The sequence below is a fragment of the Alnus glutinosa genome, chromosome 5, assembly GCF_958979055.1.
Source record: "Alnus glutinosa chromosome 5, dhAlnGlut1.1, whole genome shotgun sequence".
Classification (NCBI taxonomy): Eukaryota; Viridiplantae; Streptophyta; class Magnoliopsida; order Fagales; family Betulaceae; genus Alnus; species Alnus glutinosa.
This window is the reverse complement of record NC_084890.1, coordinates 24,695,192-24,713,308: the sequence shown is the minus strand read 5'-3', so window position 1 is coordinate 24,713,308 and position 18,117 is coordinate 24,695,192. Positions and strand designations below refer to the sequence as shown.

The following is an 18,117-nucleotide window of genomic DNA, read 5'->3' as shown; positions in this document are numbered from 1 at the left end:
AGGAAAAAGGTAATTACCCCTATTAATTAACATGGGCTTAATATATTGTAGGAGCTAATTAATAACCCTAGGTGACACGCCTAGCCAACTTTATATATATACAAATATTTACCAAACAACATGGGAAACGTCACATAAATATCATAGCAAGCTTAAATTATTTGATCAAATTTAAGAGAATTCGGACAAACGATTATAAAAGACTACTTAAAAGATCTATCCGACCGGATAAGTGATTGGACAATCTCATTTTTATTTGGTAAAGTAAGTTTTATAAGTGGTCTCTCACAATCGTTCATATTCTCTTAAATTCGAACGGATAATTTATAATGATCATAATCAAATACGTGGAGCTCTAAGCCCTAATTTATCATCCATGATCAGATCCTCTTCATCATAATGCCGCTTTCAGAACATTAATTAGTTTGGTCGGCTCAAAAACATATGTTAAAAAAAGAATCAACCGTCTCGCTACGTTCGTAGGCTCAACAACCTTTTGATGGGCCCCCAAAACCTATCTCTTTGGCATTCCGTGATAGGTAGATTTATTCAAAATTTGTCTTATTTTATGCTTTTAGGCTAAATAATTTTTGTTCGGTCCTATTTGTTAAAGAGAAATGATATTTCGTCACTTAAATGCATAATTATTGACTTTTTTTCAAAAAACTTTTTTAATGTTTTTTTTTAAAAAAAAAAAAAACACAACCAGATTCTAACTTATTTCTATGATTTTTTTTTATTTTTTGTTTAATAAAATAAATAAATAAAGTTAATAATTGTGTCGTAGGGTGGCAGTATATCATATCTTTTTATTAAAAGGTAGTCCAATTATATGACGCTAGTCCCTGCCTCTCAGTCCCAAACGTGCTAGAATAAATAAAATAAAAAGTGGTCTCAAACTCTATGCAAACAACGTCGCGGCTCTTCCAATTCCATAATTTTTACCAAAATATAGCATCAATTTTCAGGTAAGATTGTCCAATATTTTCTTTATTAATAAATAAAAAAAAAAATCTAGTATTATTTTGCTGTGTTTTTATTACAAAGAATAATAGAGTCAAGAGCTTAATTAGTGTCTGAACTATGACGCTTAGGAGCTCTGTTTGCTTTTGGGTTTCTTGGTGCCATGCAATGGGTGGTGAAAAGTACACGCGAAGCTCTGTTTGTTTCTCAGGAAAAAAAGAAAAGAAAAAAGAAAACAGAGGTAATCGTTTCAGATGACGCCCAATGACTTGGTTGTAGTTTATATAGAATGGATCAGGAAAACCCAATATTAGAGCGCACTTAGAAATAATTTTGGTGGTACAAAATATTCTTGTCGATACTAAACCATAATAATCCGAAATAAAGAATAAAGTCAGAATAAGGAAAAATCCCATACTGCTATAGAATAATAGAAGAGCGTCGTTCTTAAATGTTGATTCGTTCCTTCCGGAGTATATAACTCGGTGTGATTCGATTTCTTGACACGCAACATCTCAAAATTAGACTATAGCATTTATATTCATTAGAAACACATTTCCAAGAACGATGATCAAATAGAACCCTTTGATTAAAATGGATGAGAGACTTCAAATATTTTGTGTAGAGAATCTAATAGAATAGTATATGGCTCAAAAAATGTTAGGGATACCAAATTTTTTATCAAGAAATGGTTACCAAAATAATGTGGAGCTTATTCATTAGTATTAATTGTGTTGATTCTCTCCAATGAATAAGCTCCACATCATTTTAGTAATCATCTCTTGGTAAAACATTTGGTATCCGTAGCATTTCTCTATGGTGAAGCCCGGGTTGAAGTACACCAATAGGAATTGAGTTGCTGTCATTGAAAAACTTCCAATGTATTTATAACAAACGCTAACTCAATCCTATCGTTCATAAGCTGCAGTGTTTAGGTGCCGCAAAGAGTTCAAAACTAGATTATATCTAAATATCTGGTACAGTGTTAGGTTCATCCATTGAAAAAGGCAAAAAAGAAAAGCTAACAAGACTGCATCAAACAATAATATTGAATCTCTCAAAGTTCAATTGCTCCCTCAGCATGATCCGCCGCTTCTCTGCATCAAGAGAAGAAAAAATTTCAGTCAGAGAGCATGGAGATGAGATTGAGCAAACGTCATGGGTTTTTATATCCCTATGCCAGGCACCTTTTCTTATTGTTGATGAATAAAGGCTTTTCAAACTAATCCTAAAATTCATAGAGTTTTTCAGTCCATCCATTCCTACCCAACAACAGTGGTGAAGTCCATGCAGTTTACTTGATTTGCAATTAGCTCCATGTGGTATCAAAATGAACTCAAAGGTCCCTGAGATATGCCGAAAGAAAAATTTTCACCCTACAATCACATTTTGTCCACAAAATTAATAGGTTCCGTCAGAGTAATACTGAGACTTAAGTAGGACATGTGTCATAATTATATTGGCTCTGACATGTCGCACTATCGGAATCTGTTAATTCAGTAGACAGAATTTGGTTGCTCGGAGTAAATTGTTCTTTTGGTATACCTTAGGGAGTTTTAAGTTCATTTTGATATCACATGGAGCTAATTGCAAATCAAGTAAAACACAAGGATTAATTTTCCATTTTTCCCAAAAATTTGTGTACATATTTAAAGAGAGCAATATGAGTCAACAAGAAAACTGATAAACCACTGTCGTTTTGCAGTATGCATATCAGGAAGAGACAGATGAAACATTGTGGTTGCATTATGGCATCCGGAGTAAGATGAAGTTAATTAAACAAAGAGAATTTTGTCTCAGGTTGTATAGTTGTTTACAGAAGCTACACATGCCCAGTGGCTATAGTGGGAATGCTGAGACAAAGCTGGTAAAGCAAGTATGGATTTCACTTTAAACAAAGAAGATGACGACGACAACAACAACAACAAAATCATATTTTTACTGCTCTGGCATTAGATTTCACATCAGTCTATATCAAGAAGAATTACAAGCTTCCAAAGGATAAAAGCTGACGTACATGGATAATAATTTTGGTTTTTATATACTTCGGTTAATTGGTTGTTCTCTTGATTATTGTTCTAGATTTAAGTGGGTAATTCGTACCTGAAGGTTGTTAAGAACAAAGAGTAACATCCCAACCAAGCCAAGCGAGTTGTTTTCAGCCCGTAAACTTTAGCTTTCCCGTTGCAGTTATCATAGTGTTCTGATGTGAAAGGAACTGTTATCAGACTAGCACAAATTGCAAGTAAAATGCAAAGCATAAAGATTGAAAAAGGAATGAGCACCAGGAGCATTCATGCCAAACTCAATTAGTCCAACTTCCCCTTCATTACCTGGATCTTTTGATGTTTACGTGTATCAAGAAGATCTCCATTTCCTTCATGCTTCCTCTTCTGAATCAACAAATTAAAAGAGCTATATTAGGCCCATTCAAGATGTTAAAAGAAAGTATTTAAAATTTAACTTACAATGGCAAACTGGGCGCAACCACAACCAATCAAAACTGATGACTTTCTTGGATCAATTCAACATTCTAAATATTTTAAGAAACAAAATCTGGGGTCAATTTAAAACATTAGAAAAATATGGTAAAGGGATGAGGTGGGGATCGAGAAGATCCTATCTGTCCAAAACTTATCATGCACAAACAAAAAAAAACAGAGTAATTTAAAAATTAATGAAATTTTACACACTTTTGGGATTAATTTAACATATTAAAGTCTTCAAAAAAAATTCAAATTCCCCCATCAATTACTTTGAGAAAGAAAATCCAGGATCATTTTAAAATATTTGGGAAAGATTGTAAAAGGGTTAGGTGGAAATCAAGGAGATTAATAAATTAAAGCGAGTTTAAAAGAGAAAAATAAAAAACCTGCTCTTTGTTTTCCTGTTTATTTTTCGTATCAGTAAAATAAAATCAGCCACCACTCTCCTCTAAAAGATTTTCCTATAAGAATTCTATATCACTAAAATTCATCTCAACCATGAATCTTTATATAATAAACATCACTTCTCAATCTTTGCACCAAATGAGTTTGTGACTACATGTGGGTGCATATAAAATGGAAAGAAAGATTTGTGTTTTGCAAGACAAGACACAATTGTTCTTTTTTTGTTCACTTGGTACCAAAACTTGATTGTTTGTGGCTGAATGATCTTTTTCTTCACGTTGTTTCTGCAGAAACTGTAGAGAATAAGCTTTGCATATGTTCAGTGTTATCCATTTGGGGGCTCCATACCTTTTTTTATGATTTTACTAGTTTTTTGTATTTTCCTTAGAGAACACCCTAGAAAATGGACAATTTCGTTTTAATCTGTTTTACACACATATATATTGCTTGCTCTGTAACTCATGCACCAGACATAATTTGAACAATTTGAAAGCACAACCATAACCACCACAGAACTTATAAAGGGTGGAAGTGCCATTAGGCTCAAAGGCTACTGAATTATATATGTAAACTATACCATGGTATTGTTTATCACATTGAATGCTTGGCTATTATTCTTCCAAAAAAAAAAAAGAATGCTTGGCTATTATAAATCGATAAGCAATATGACAGTACAGCTTACACTTTCAAAGTAGAATTATCAACTCGGTTAGGGTTTATAAATCTCTTATATAGTTTTTTTAAAAGTGCTTAAACTTTTTAATTGACACAGCACGAGCAAATCCAATAGTTTACTGAGATAACCTAAAAAGAAAAAAAGGAAGTTGTTCATTGCCCCAACTCAAGAAAAATCCTAGATCCAATACGTAAAGCGATGCTACCATTGAAGGTTAGTTAGGTTGTTCCTGTGTACTTAGGGACGCTTTTCGATTTTTTAATAAAGTTTTTCTTACTTATCAAAAAAAACCATTGAAGGTTAGACTTTTTAGTTTTGTAACAATCCCTGGCTAACTCTTTATTAATTAATTATTACATGTGCACAATTGAAAGATCAATAGAAAATAAATTATAAATTGCACTCAAAACTTGATATTTCTTTAAAAGTGGGGAATGTAAGAACCAAACCAGACCGTAGGAGTTGGCCTCTCAACAGGCACAATGAGGACCTAGGGTAACTAAGCTTATGTTTGACACTAGAAATGCTACTAGGTAGTGATGTAATTTAAGCTTATGTTTGACACTAGAAATGCTACTGGGTAGTGATACAATTTAATGAGGATGTACAACCTCACCCCCCCCCCCCCCCCCCCCCCAAACACAAAAAAAAGTGGCTCATAACCTATCATAACGTAATATGATCCCATACTTTATCACCAAATAAAAAAAATGTTTCATCCAAAAAGAGTAGGAAGATTGTTTGAAGCCACGACATTCATAATATGACAAGAAAAGAGATGATATGGAAACCTTGTCTAGCTGTTTCGAATCATGACGCTTGTTTTTATTCTTGTCCTTATCATCACTTTCGTCTTTGTGGCGGTGTTTGTGCTTCTTATGATCCTTATCCTTCTTCTTGTCTCTGTCTTTATGCTTTTTATGCTTCCTCTCCTTGTCTTTGGAGTCACCATTTGACTTCACCACTGCAGTAGAGATCCCCTTCTCAGCCTGTTAACACCATACAAAATGACACAACTATATGTCACTGAATTCACACAACAAGATCGGTTCAAGTCAGAAAGTTAATGTAATCATCCAGCTCAAGACATCACAGAAGAAAACCAAAATTTAAGGGAAGAGGAAGACAAGTTTAGATAATAACAATAAGAATACAGTTACCAAAGTAGAATTGGTCTTACAGCAGGCAGGTAGACAGGAGTTGTCTCTCTCATTTGAAAGGCCTCCCTGAGCACATCCAACTCAAAAGCATGTATATGTGTATTTCTCTGTCTACTATAGGAAACATTCTGAAAGAGCTGATCCAATTCCATCCCCTCTCCTTTCCTGATTTCCGTGTCTCCCACCACATTGTGTAGATAGTGAGTCTGCGATATTGACAAAGGAAGCGACTTCTTGCAAAAGAATTCATGATGCGGCCAAAGCTTGTACTGATTTATGAGGTCAACAGCACCACCAAGTTCCCTAGGCCCTGATTATTAAGAAAGGGCCTTGGTTATATGAAATGTAATGAAAACTGAACTTTAGCAAGGGAAGGAGAGTTAGAAGGGAGATAAAAGAAAATAAAAAAATTCCTCCAGTAGCATGATTCCTAATAGCTAGTCCCTTACAAAACCATCAAGAAAACAATTTTTCATGAACTCCTATGACCATTTAGAAAAAGGCAACTAGGGCTGCAAGAAAGGCTTGTCTTAAGCCTTTAAGGTCAATTCCACTAGGACCACAGTGTCTGCCCTCCCAAACCACTGCACTCTTGAAGCATTTTCTTGATTTCTTTCCCTTTTTTCTTTTTTCTTTTTTTCCTGATAAGTAACTGGCTCATTAAGTCATTTATACATCCATTACAGAATGAAAAAAACCCCCACAATAGTTTATCATTTTATTTTCCTTGTGCATAGAAGAAAAAAAGGATCATCAAATGTTAAGCATAAAGAATTAAAACTGAAATCTTAATCAACCATCAATTAATAATCAAAAGACGGACACATTCACACAAAAATTCTGAATATAGAAATATTTGTTATGTTTGAGTAATTGTCTTCTCAAGGCTTCCAAGTTCCAAGTGATCATTTCACGATCAGAAGGGTTAAGTGAAGCTCAGATTGCTATATCACTGTGTTTAAACCTCACGAGACACTCTTTCCAGCGTGAAGCTCTAATGAACAGTGACTCAGAAAACATGAAGGATTCTGAAAAATAAAAATAAATAAATAAACAGATAATGTACACCAATATATAAAGGCAAGGGCAATGTTTTGTATCTCACTGAGAGACACAAGCCTTCCATTGTTTCTCAAGTATATCAGTTACCTAGAATTAGACTCCTCAGCAAGACAGCTACAAAGGAGTAAAATAAGAAGAAAAAGCAAAATGGTAAAGATATAAAAGTTTCAAAAAGCTATTCAAGATAGCTATTCCAGAGAAAACATCAACGGCAGATAGTGCATCACCAAGTCATTTGTACAACCACGGGTCAGTAGGTCATACCATCATGTTAAAAGAATGTCTAATGCTAAAACAACCAAAAATAATCAAAATCGTGTAAGCTTTAGTGGAAACAAAGAAAGCCTAATGGCTAGGACTGCTTTCAAAGCACATTTCAGCACCTCCCAACACCAACCTTTCTGTCTAAATTGCTATTGGTTCAATCCAAATCAGCTTCCCTACCAGTTTTTAGCCAAAACCCATGGTTGGACTGCATTGTGACCGTTTCTGGCCAATTCAATTACTTGTCCAGAGTCTCCAGACCATCATAAGAGCCATACTGGCTTTGTAATGCCCCAACTTTTCACCTACTTTTTTAGTTTTTTTCCACATCCATGAATACCATGAGGTACTACTACTATGACTTGACTTTAAAAACAGCTGCGAAAATTAGTTAAGCTATAACTATAAGAATACCAGAACACTAACTGAAAACCTCTTTTATATTTATCCACATAATTGTACAACTATGTTCATACTAACATTCTACTATTACATTATTTCACATTTCTTAAAACTATATTTTCATATTTACATTCTAAAACTATATATATAAACAAACGATACTATTACAACCCAAACCTAATCAATTCTCTCTCAAAGCTTCGTTTGGGTTTTGAAAATACTATGGCTCCGTTTGTTAAAGCTTTTTAAAGGGTGTTTTTTGTTTGAAAATGTGTTATAATTTGACTTAAAGATGAAAGTAGTTTTGAGTTGTTCGTTAATGTTTTTGTTTTGAAAATAGAAAACAAAAAGGAGAATGAAAGCGTTAACAAAAAGGAGAATGAAAAAGCCTGTCTTCCTTGGACTCTAAGGGTAGTAGTCCAAGCTATCTGACTCTCCTAGGTCTCAGTCCTCTACAACTGTAATGTTTTTTAACAATTTACAGTTGGAACTGTGAGCCCGTGGTTCAGTAAGTAAATGCAATTAACCATGTTGTATATTTATGTGAGCCCTTTAAAATTCTCTCTTTTGTTAATGCAAGAAAATCCTTTTTTATTGAACGTCTAAAAATGAGACTTTTTTGATTCCAAAGTTTCCTGAACAAATGTATTTTGAAACACAAACATATATATTATATTGTTACTGAACTAGTTCCTTAGCCTATGTCGAACTTTCAACCTCATTCAACTAAAGGGTGTTGAATGTCCTCCCTCATTCAACCCTTTGGTTGAGCAAACCACCTTGCTCAACTAAATCTCCGAATGATTGACCCCAAATAAATTGGGCTTGTTGAATCTCCTCCCCCATTCAACTAAAATGGTCGATCATGCCACTCTGCTCAGCTAGGGCTCCACAAGTTAACCTCATACGGATTAGGTTTGTTAAGCGCACCACACCGCTCAACTCTAGGCAACGAATAATTAACCCCATTCGCTTTGGCCACATTGAGCGTACTACTCCTACTCAACACCGGTTTTCGAACGTATAAACCCCAATTGAAATGAGTTTTTCCAAGGCAAACTTGTATACTGTGAACTCACTACTTTTCTTAAATCATAAAACTTTGAAAAATAACCTTTTAAAAATATACCTGTACTATGTATAATTTTCAAAAATCCTTTTTGGAAAAATAAATAAATAAATAAAATCTCAATTAAATTGCAAGTATTATAAGGCTCCTCATATCCACAATTCATGATAAAATATAAATATTGTTGTAGGTAAATAAATTTAGCTGCGGATGCATGCAAAAACTTATTGAATACTTTAGATGGTAGAATGCTTTACTTACCGGTTTCACTTAAATCTTCGTTAAATTTTTCTATATGTTCATTTATTAAGATTCTCAGTCTTTGAAAATCCTTACCTCATGTCAAAAACCCTAATCTTCAAACCTTTAGTCAGTCTAATAAAATCTATGCAGCATAAGCTCTAATATACTATGATAATCAATATGGAATTTAACTACTACTGAAACGAACGGGAAGAAAAATGGGTAGAACCGTTACCTCACTGAGCTTCTTGCAAGATTTCTCTCTCGGACTTCTCCAATTGTTTCCCCCTTCCTCACACTATTCAACACTCTCAAAATCTCTTTCTAGTTGTTTAGGAGGTTTGGAAAAAAATTTATGAAAATTTGAAATCAGAGCAGCCCTATTTATAGAAAAAATTAGAGGCTCAGTCGACCGAGTTACTTGATGTGGCAAAACTAACTTGTGACAAGTGGCAGGCTAACTCAGCTTTTGACTGACATGTGGTATGACACGATGCCGGACAGTTTGATGATGTGGCCTGCTAACGTGGCACTTAACGCGGTTTTGATGGCATGGCATGCTAATATGACATCTGATTGACACGTGGCATGACATGGCACCATACACGGCTTTGCTAGCGTGGCACTGTATGCGGTTTTGCTGACGTGGCATCTGATTCGACATGCCATGCCATGGCCTCGAACATGTTTTGCTGAGGGTGCAGTTTTGGTGCCACGGTTTTGCTAACGTGGCATGTTGAAATGTCACCTGAATGACACGTGGCAAGCTCCAACACTTGGTGTTGTTGATATGGTAGGCTCGGTTGATCAAGCCCCAAATCTCGATCAACCAAGATATTTATTTTTGTATTTTTCCTTAATTTTTTAAATTTCTTAAAAAACTTATTCCTCCTTAAATTTTCAACTTATTTTATTTTTCTTGTCTTTTATTTTTTCTATTTTATTTTTATTTTTATTTATCCTAGTTACAGGCTTACTAGGCAGGTGATGCAGCATAGCCTAGGAAAATTCAAAGTTTGGTGTCTAGCAGAAGGAAAGAAGGTGGCATAAAAGTAGATAGCTTTTACAATGACAGAAATGAGTAGGATAGCATTCTAGGGACTGCTTTGATGTGTAGATGAAAGCAGCAAAATAAAGCGATATTGCATAGAGGTTAAAATAGAGCCAGCAGAGAACTAAAGAGAAAGATTAACTGGAAGGAGGCAAGCAAATGACGGGAGGCATTACAGGTTGACTAAAAAAAGCAAAGCTTCGTAAAGAAGTAAGAAACTGGACAGCCTACGTCCACACTCAAATGCTGAGAATACCATCCTGAAATGTTTGATTAAAATTTACCATATTTAAAACTGGTAGCCTTGCATGGCAACTAAAAATCTTCCACTGATATGGAAACTACATAAGACTCGATTCCAACCAAAATAAAATAAAAATTAAAAAATTAAAAAAAAAAAATATAAGATATGAGAAGGTAAAAAGACACCTCATAAATGATAATCCAAAGACAAGAAAGCACATTGGACTACTAGAAAAACCATAGACTCATGACAACACGAAAGTCAATGCTGTGGAGGACTTGACCCTATGAGATATTGCATGAGGCCCTATACATAAAACCTTAAATTGGCCAATCTAAAAATTACATCTGAAAAAAGAAATACCAATAAACCCCTTTTTACCATATACATCACTGGATTACCAGTTTTTCAATTCAACTGACCAGGCCAACACAAGGTTAACAACCATGCTTGCAACAGGTCAATAACAAACATCTTGAAAGTAAAAACATTAAAACCTCTAAGGTAAACCCGCAATTCCCCCTCTTCCCTCCTTTCTCTTTCTCCCATATTGGTTACTTTGAGTTTTCAATTAGTATTGCAGGGGATATTATAATGTGGTTTATGCTTTTCACTTTTCTAGCTAGTTTATCTTTTAAGTTCATATCACTTGAATTTTTCAATTGATTATACTTCAAAGGATTCACTAATTTTGCAATGATTTCTTTTTCTTTCTTTTTTTATATATAAGCAATCAAAATATCAATTAAAAAAAAGCACTAAGGCACAACTCAGGTACATAGGAAGTACACAAGATATATACCTAGCCAAATAGATAAAGAATTTTTTGGAAATAATTAAAATTAGGCAAATAAAGATAGTCTAAAGAAATTGTCTACTGGTAAAGAGTATTGAAGAAAAAGACTTTAGCTCCACCACCGTCCTCTCGCGCTCTTCAAAACTCTTATCATTTCTTTCTTTTTTTTTGATAAGATTAATAAAAGCGTAAAGCGCCCCTAAGTATACAGGAACCAAAGCTAACCCGCAAAAACCCAAAAGAACCAATACGACCCAAACCCCCGAAAACGAAGAAAAACCCCGAAACAAACTACAATAGCACCCAACTAAGAACAAAACAACCCACCCACCAAAGCACACAAACCTACATCATGTGTGCCTTGCCTTTCCTACTCCTAGAGGAACCTTTAGCATCACCATAATTGATGGAGCTATGCAGATTTAGAAACTCCCTTTTTCCTTTAGACTTTTGGCGCGCAATCATCTTCTCCAGCTGAAAATCTTCTTCCATGGCATCCCTAATTGCCAAGGCCTCCTCCCCAAAATCCCCTTCCAATGCCCAATCCAAGGGCAAACCATCCCAATAATCATCTTCCACCTCCTCCCAAACTACAATCTCCCCGTTGTGGTCAAAACCGACAGGCCAATTTCGAGAATGGGAGAATCCATTTCCCTCAACAGAACAAGGAGAGATGCAGCCACTTGGAGGAGAGGAAGGACGAACCACCCCAACGTCCTTAACCTCCTGCGGCAAAACGGGGGGGACAGAAACAATTGGGGGAAGATTAAGAAATCCCTTCCTAAAAAGACCCTTTTTCGCTGAAGATTCTGTCTTCTTTTTCTCATGAAACTCTCCACCCGTATCCTTAAAAAGAACAGGTTCTGCGGACAGCTGCGAGGCTTCCAAAGAGTCAGAAAGAAACCCATCATTCCATAACACAGAGTGCCCTGCCCTGAGCTCCCTAGCCCTCCTGAAATATCGCTGAAACGGGCGACTATGCAGCAAAGGGGAGGGGGAAGAACGAATCTTCTTCCCCAACTCAAAGGCCCCTGAGAGAGAAGGAACAGAAGAGGTAGACAGATCTGCACCACACAGAAGCCCAGTCGACGCCGGAGAAGCAGCCAAAGTCGCCGGCGACGGCAACTCAACAGTCGGCAGATGAGGGAAGACAAACGGAGGAACCGACTTAACCAGAGACGACCCACCCCCAGATCGGTCTTTGCACAAAGGAACCCCAACGGAAAACTCCGACAGATTGAGATCGCACGGCCCAGAAGAAGCCACCAGCATCGTCTCCGTCGAGAAACACGACGATCGGAAGGAAATAGGTTTTCGCAAGAAGCGACCCAAACGCAATCCCTTTCGTCTCAGTCCATTCCTTGCAAGCCGGCCCAGAAGCTTCTTAGCAGCCCAGCCAAAAGCCAAGTTGAAACCTATGACCCGCTTACTCCACGTGCGCAACTTTGAAATTTCAAATTTCAAACTCGCATGTGGGAGAAAAGTCTTACCCATCGAACGGTGAGCCTGGTCCTTACCCAACAGATCAAACGAAGAAGACTACAAGGTTGAACAGTCCAACGCCGACCTCAGATCTGCATCTATCCCCCTCACCGCCAGAAGAAAGTCAAGCTCACACTGATCCACTGGCGTAACCATTCTCCCGGACAAACGACCCCCCACGATAGGTGCCTTCTTCACGGCAGCGGCCGAGCCAGCCTTCAACACCTCCACAAAGGAGGGCCCCTTCATGAAAGGAACTAAACCCGGCCACGCCTCTACTTTCTTCCCCTTATTCTCCACCGACTCATGCAAGAGCCCAGACCCCCAGCCCATTGAAGCAGAGAAGGAAACAGCGGCCTTCCTCAGCTCGTCAGAGAATTTGATCCAACCCCACCCTCCACGTCCCTCAGGGATCAGAATAAACCTTTTCCGGCCACCCAACCCGAATGAAGCTGCCTCTAAGAAACGGCCGGCTTGGTTACACCCTCTTCGAGCAATCAAGACTCTCGATCTTCCCTGAAAGATTTGATAAAAACTTGATCTTCCAGAAAATCCACAAGACACTCCAACGTCGAAGCCAACCACTCAGAGCACAAAGAACTAATGAAAATTTCCCCGGAGAAGCTTTTTCTCTTCTCCCCCACCCTTAGCGTCGACGCCCCATCCAGAACCGAGAAGACAAAAGTCTTCGACTCCACTATAAAACTTCACTCCATCTCAAAAAACACCCATAACCCAAGCGGCTGACCCAGAGAATGATCACATTTTCGACTGAAAGGAGCCACAAAGACACGAGCCCCACCGGCTGACGCCCCTAAACGAACAACTAGCGCGACCCACAAACACCAGATGCTCAACACACTATCCTCGAACAGCAACCGAGCGTCTGATAGGCGAATCAAGGCAAACTCCTACGCAACGCGCTCTCATGCGCCGCCACTAGGGCAGAGAGAGAGAGAGAGAGAGAGAGAGAGAGAGAGAGAGAGAGAGTTTTTCATTGCAACTAAGGAGGGAACTTGATTAAGCCCAGAAAACAACTCCTATCATTTCTTTCCCTCCAAAGACACCACATTAGGCATGATGGAATCATCTTCCACACTGCTGCACTCAGACTGCCACACAACCCTCTCCAGCAAGCGAAAAGGCCATAACCCAAGCTAACCCACCATGATTGAAAATAGCAATACATAAGGCCCTAACAATCTCATAATGGAGCATAAGATGATCCACAGACTCCTCACTCCTCTTACACATACAACAATAATCAACTACTAAGACAGCCCGCTTCCTTGGGATATCCATGGTGAGCATCTTTCCTATGGCAGCTGAGCAATAGCAATGATTTCTTGATTGAAGCATCATTCTTTGAGGTTGCGGTAGGAATTTTTATTCTTAAACTATAATTATTTAGATGCCCATTAAGGAACGGTTACTAGCTGTCTAATACGTAATATTGGCTTAGTCGCATATGATGGATCATGTTTTTGTCATATGAGTACAGAAATTATCCTAACAGAAGCTTTTAGAAATTTGTTGGTTATAATAAAAAATTGGTGGTTCATGATCCTTTTGCATGTTAAGAAGGCACTTAAAAGGCAAAACCTGTGGACATGCATCACTAGTGCCCAAAGGCAACCAAATTATTGGTCATCCAGTATGTAAAAAATACCACATTTTGGATCGCTGAAGGACTGCATCACAGAAAATATTAGTGATTATAAGCATTGTCCACAAGGGAAGCAAAAAAATAATAATAAGAATAAGAATAACATATATTTGCAGGAAGAATTGATAAGTAATTTAAAATCTCCATATTCTTGGATTATTTTTACAGGGTCAAAAGATGGATCATCAACAAGTCCTGACAAAATGAACTTTTTAATGGTTATAGAACTCCTTAAAATAAATTTTGTCTGCACTGATGTTCATACCACATTCCAAATTTATTTAAATATAAATCTTTAAGTTCACGTTACTGCCAAAATTCTATTTCCCAAAGCTAGACATCACTACAATCAAATCTCACTAATAGAATTGAGCATTCCCCTCTCTGTAGCCTAGATGCCTGCTGTGCAAGTATGTCAGCTATTTGGCTACCATGATAAGCCTTCCATATTTATGTTATGCATATCAAAACAAAGAAACCAATACCATAACTTTTGAAACAGCCTCACACATAAGAGAATGTGGATCTATAGCTCTCTCAAAACGGGAACATAAACAATCAACTTTAACCCTTGTTCTCAAAGCAAAAAAGAGAATTAATTTTCCCTATATTTAAGATTGAGCCATAAATTATAGCCTATATAACCGTAGTGGGTATGATCAACACACTCTGTCCAGACATAATTAAGAAAGGAGGAAAGATGACCAATGAAATGATACTAAGAATCAATAGAATCTCCACTAGTAAGAATGGCAAAGACAGTTTCTTCCCATTGTTGCCCTATTGTGATGAGCAACTTGACAAACTCCCATGTCAAAACAAAGTAACTCCACAACCCTCTCACATTAGTTCTATTTCAAAAGTTTGGAAGGGAATTACAATAACTATTTTCAAAAAAGAAAATTACCGTATCTCAAATATTTAATATCTATAGGACTTTAGCTACACAAGTACAGCAAAAAATCAGATAAGCAGCTTATTAAGCTTCTTACCCCTTCCAAACTTTCTGCCTTCAAGATCCATCACTGTAATGACAGAATCAGGTGAAGCTCAAGTTCATCTGTCAATAAATGTAAAAAATAAGAAAAGGAAATACACACATGGATACACAAACATATACATATATAGCACATATCAAGTGTAGGTCAGTCCAAATATAGCCTAGTAGCCAGACTACTCAAATTTAGTGAAACAGAATTGAGCATATATTTTTTCATAAAATTTCAGATCCCAAAGTAAGACAATCCATCTCATGATTCTGCAACCAAAAAATCAGGATTTGATCCCCAAATAAATTCAAACAGGCTGCATCAGCCTTAGACTGGGATAGATGACCATGAATGTTATTCCTAAGACATGAGAAAAGAATATTAAAAAAATCAAGATTTACATGTAAATGCAGAGACTAGATTTAAAATTACTGATAAACAAAGACCCAACACCATATGTAGTGAGTGGAAATAAAAATAATGAAATAGACAAGCTTTGTTTCGACTAGTAGGTAAGATATGTTACATTGGATTATATATTGCTATGAACGTAGTAGAAATCAACTAGAGAGCATCTAATTTAACATGTTAAAAATACTGAACTCCTTAAATCAATCATCCTTTAAGTGAAAGCATCAACAGCATCGTAAATCTCCATTCTTCTTGTTGTATTCTCGAAAAAAAATGTATTAAATTTCTCATACCCTTCCAGCAAAAGCAACCCAAATAATAATAAACTCAAAATCCTCAAAACATGATTTTCTGAGAATTAGTGTTTCTTATTAACCAACTGAACTAAAAACATTAGCACGTATAATCAAGTCAAATATCACCCTTACAACATATAGCTCAGGAAAAATGTGGCCCAGAAAAACCACAACAGCCTATGACCCAACAAAAATTACCAGACACCCATCAAAAAATAACATGATTATGATCAAACCAAAGCGTCAAAACAAAAACCCATGTCTCATATTCCTCTAATTTGCTTCAATGTATTCTTTCAGGCACTGCAATCACCTGAGAAAGACAAGTCGGAGTGAAAGTCGAAAACCAGGAATTGAACGGTGGAGCGGTTTGGATTGGCAGCCAGTGATCGTTGATGGGATTGAGAGGGAACGGAAGGTTCGAATTTGTTAAGCAAGAAAGTCCCACCGTTGAGAGAGAGAACCCATAGCGCTGCCTCATATTTATTTCTTTTTAATACTCGACACGAATTCTCGTCTTGCTTTGTGACATAAGGTCTAATAATAATTTGACCTCACTATCTTTATTTCTTTTTTCTTTTTCTTTTTTGTTGGAAGAGTGACCTCACTATCTTTTATTTTTTAAAATAAGAGGAATATTCTAAAAAAATATGGTTTATCAAATTCTCTATTCTATTTCTAAATTGGCACTTGTCAAATTCTCACTCTAAATTTGGTTCAAAATTTTCTTTCTCTATTGATTTTTTTAATATTTTCACTTTTTATTCAATGCCTTCACTTTCGGAAGCAAGAGCTAGAATTCGAAGAAAGTCTTAGAGCATTCACAACGAGCTCTTTAAATTTAGTTTTTTTCCTACATTTTTAACAAAACACACAAAACATACAATTTAACAAACTCTTTATCAAAAATTAAATTTAACATCTGTTATAATCACTCTCTAAATTTAAAGAATCAAAAAATGATTTTTAAAGTGTTTTTTTAATATATATTTTTGCATTGAATGCTTCAAAAGGTTTAGCTTGACTTGAATTTAATACATTGAATGCTTTTAGTAGTTAACTTTATCAATAAAAAAAATAGTATTTATTTAAAGTACATAAATATTTAGAGAGTTTGTTATTTAATAGCTTTAAAAAGTTACTAGCTAAATCAGCAAAAGTATATTTTTGGAAAGAAAAAAATTAAAAAGCTCATTGTAAATACTCTCAAATTATTGAGGTCTTGAGCGGAAGCAGGAGATAGAATTCACAGAGCAAAACAAGACTTGCAAAGAAAGAAGGTATATATCATTTCGATATTTTATAAGCAATTACTTGAAACTGTGTTTGGATGCTAGGAAAATGAGATTTGTGATTCTATGATTGTTTCAATGTTTGGCGTATGTGAAAAAATTTGATTTTATTGTCATTGATTGATGGGCATTCGTTTGAGACTATGTTTAGATGCCGGGAAAAAGTGAGTTGTGATCAATAAAGAATTATATTTTTTTTGAAATAGAGAAATATTTAAAGAGTTTGATGAGTAATGTTTTGGAGAGTGGTTGTTAAAAATTAAAATAGCAAAAGTATAATTTTTTTTTAGCTAAAATTTGGCCAAACTATGAAGAGCTCACTATAGATACTCTTATTGACATCATTTTTAACTATAAGTGTATTTTTGGTATTTTAAGATATGATACAAATGAGGGAATTTTGTTTCAATAATGGACGCGCGTAATAAAAGAAAAATACAAAATCAATTCATGATGTTATATTGATTTGTTGTAAGCTTTATGTGGTATAAAAAAATTTTAAGAGCTCCTTGTAGTATACAAAAATAATAAATAGGTCTATGCTATAAACTTTCATCCAAATTATTGTCAAACTCTGTTATTGTGCCATGTCAGATTCAATTATATAATGACCATGTCTAATTTTATTACTGACTTAAAAAAAACTCATATATAAGAATTGCCACGTTTCCAATTATATAACGACTCGTGATGTGAATAGGTGATATACGTGGCAATTCTTACATGTTTTTTTTCTTTTAATGAACATATATTATATACATGGCAATTAGGTATCATGAAATGGAAGTTTGAAATAGGGATGGAATCCTATATATTGTATGATGGGAGGAGGGTTTGAATATTTTGAATTGATTATAACTTAAGGTGCAATAAGATAACTTCTACTACTATAAATTACACCAAGTAATTACGTGTAAAAAGCTAGCTAGACAAAACCTTTTTTTTTTTTTTCAGCTAGTTCTTCATATATACACTATGGGGTGATGGCCAGGTCTTTCTTTTTCTTGTCAAGTTGTACGGACTACTATAGTATTGCCTTAGTTGGAAGGTCAAGAATATATCATAAGCAAGAGTAGATCGATCTACAGTAGTTAGATCTGTTGCCTCAGCCCTCCCTTCTTATGTCATGCGTACCTTCTTGTTACCCTCCAACCTCTGCA

At 35.9% G+C, this 18,117-nt stretch overlaps 1 protein-coding gene across 1 annotated transcript; it reads right to left on the bottom strand.

Moving 5' to 3' along the window:
* Nucleotides 1–1,869: 1,869 nt before the first annotated feature.
* Nucleotides 1,870–16,144, bottom strand: LOC133869351 (mediator of RNA polymerase II transcription subunit 19a-like). The gene is made up of 7 exons (XM_062306327.1): nucleotides 15,979–16,144; nucleotides 14,962–15,029; nucleotides 5,711–6,000; nucleotides 5,322–5,519; nucleotides 3,297–3,356; nucleotides 3,067–3,166; nucleotides 1,870–2,060 (listed from the first exon to the last, which is right to left on the bottom strand). The coding sequence occupies exons 2-6, from the start codon at nucleotides 14,990–14,992 to the stop codon at nucleotides 3,122–3,124; spliced, it is 624 nt and encodes a 207-aa protein (XP_062162311.1). The 5' UTR covers nucleotides 14,993–15,029; nucleotides 15,979–16,144; the 3' UTR covers nucleotides 1,870–2,060; nucleotides 3,067–3,121.
* Nucleotides 16,145–18,117: the final 1,973 nt, after the last annotated feature.

Excerpts from the sequence above, each read along its gene's own strand:
- LOC133869351 (XM_062306327.1), bottom strand. The coding sequence starts at position 14,992 with ATGGATCTTGAAGGCAGAAAGTTTGGAAGGG. Across the intron at positions 6,001-14,961 it reads AGGCAGAAAGTTTGGAAGGG|GGCCTAGGGAACTTGGTGGT; the intron begins GTAAGAAGCTTA and ends CTTAATAATCAG. Across the intron at positions 5,520-5,710 it reads CTCCTGTCTACCTGCCTGCT|GCTGAGAAGGGGATCTCTAC; the intron begins GTAAGACCAATT and ends TGGTGTTAACAG.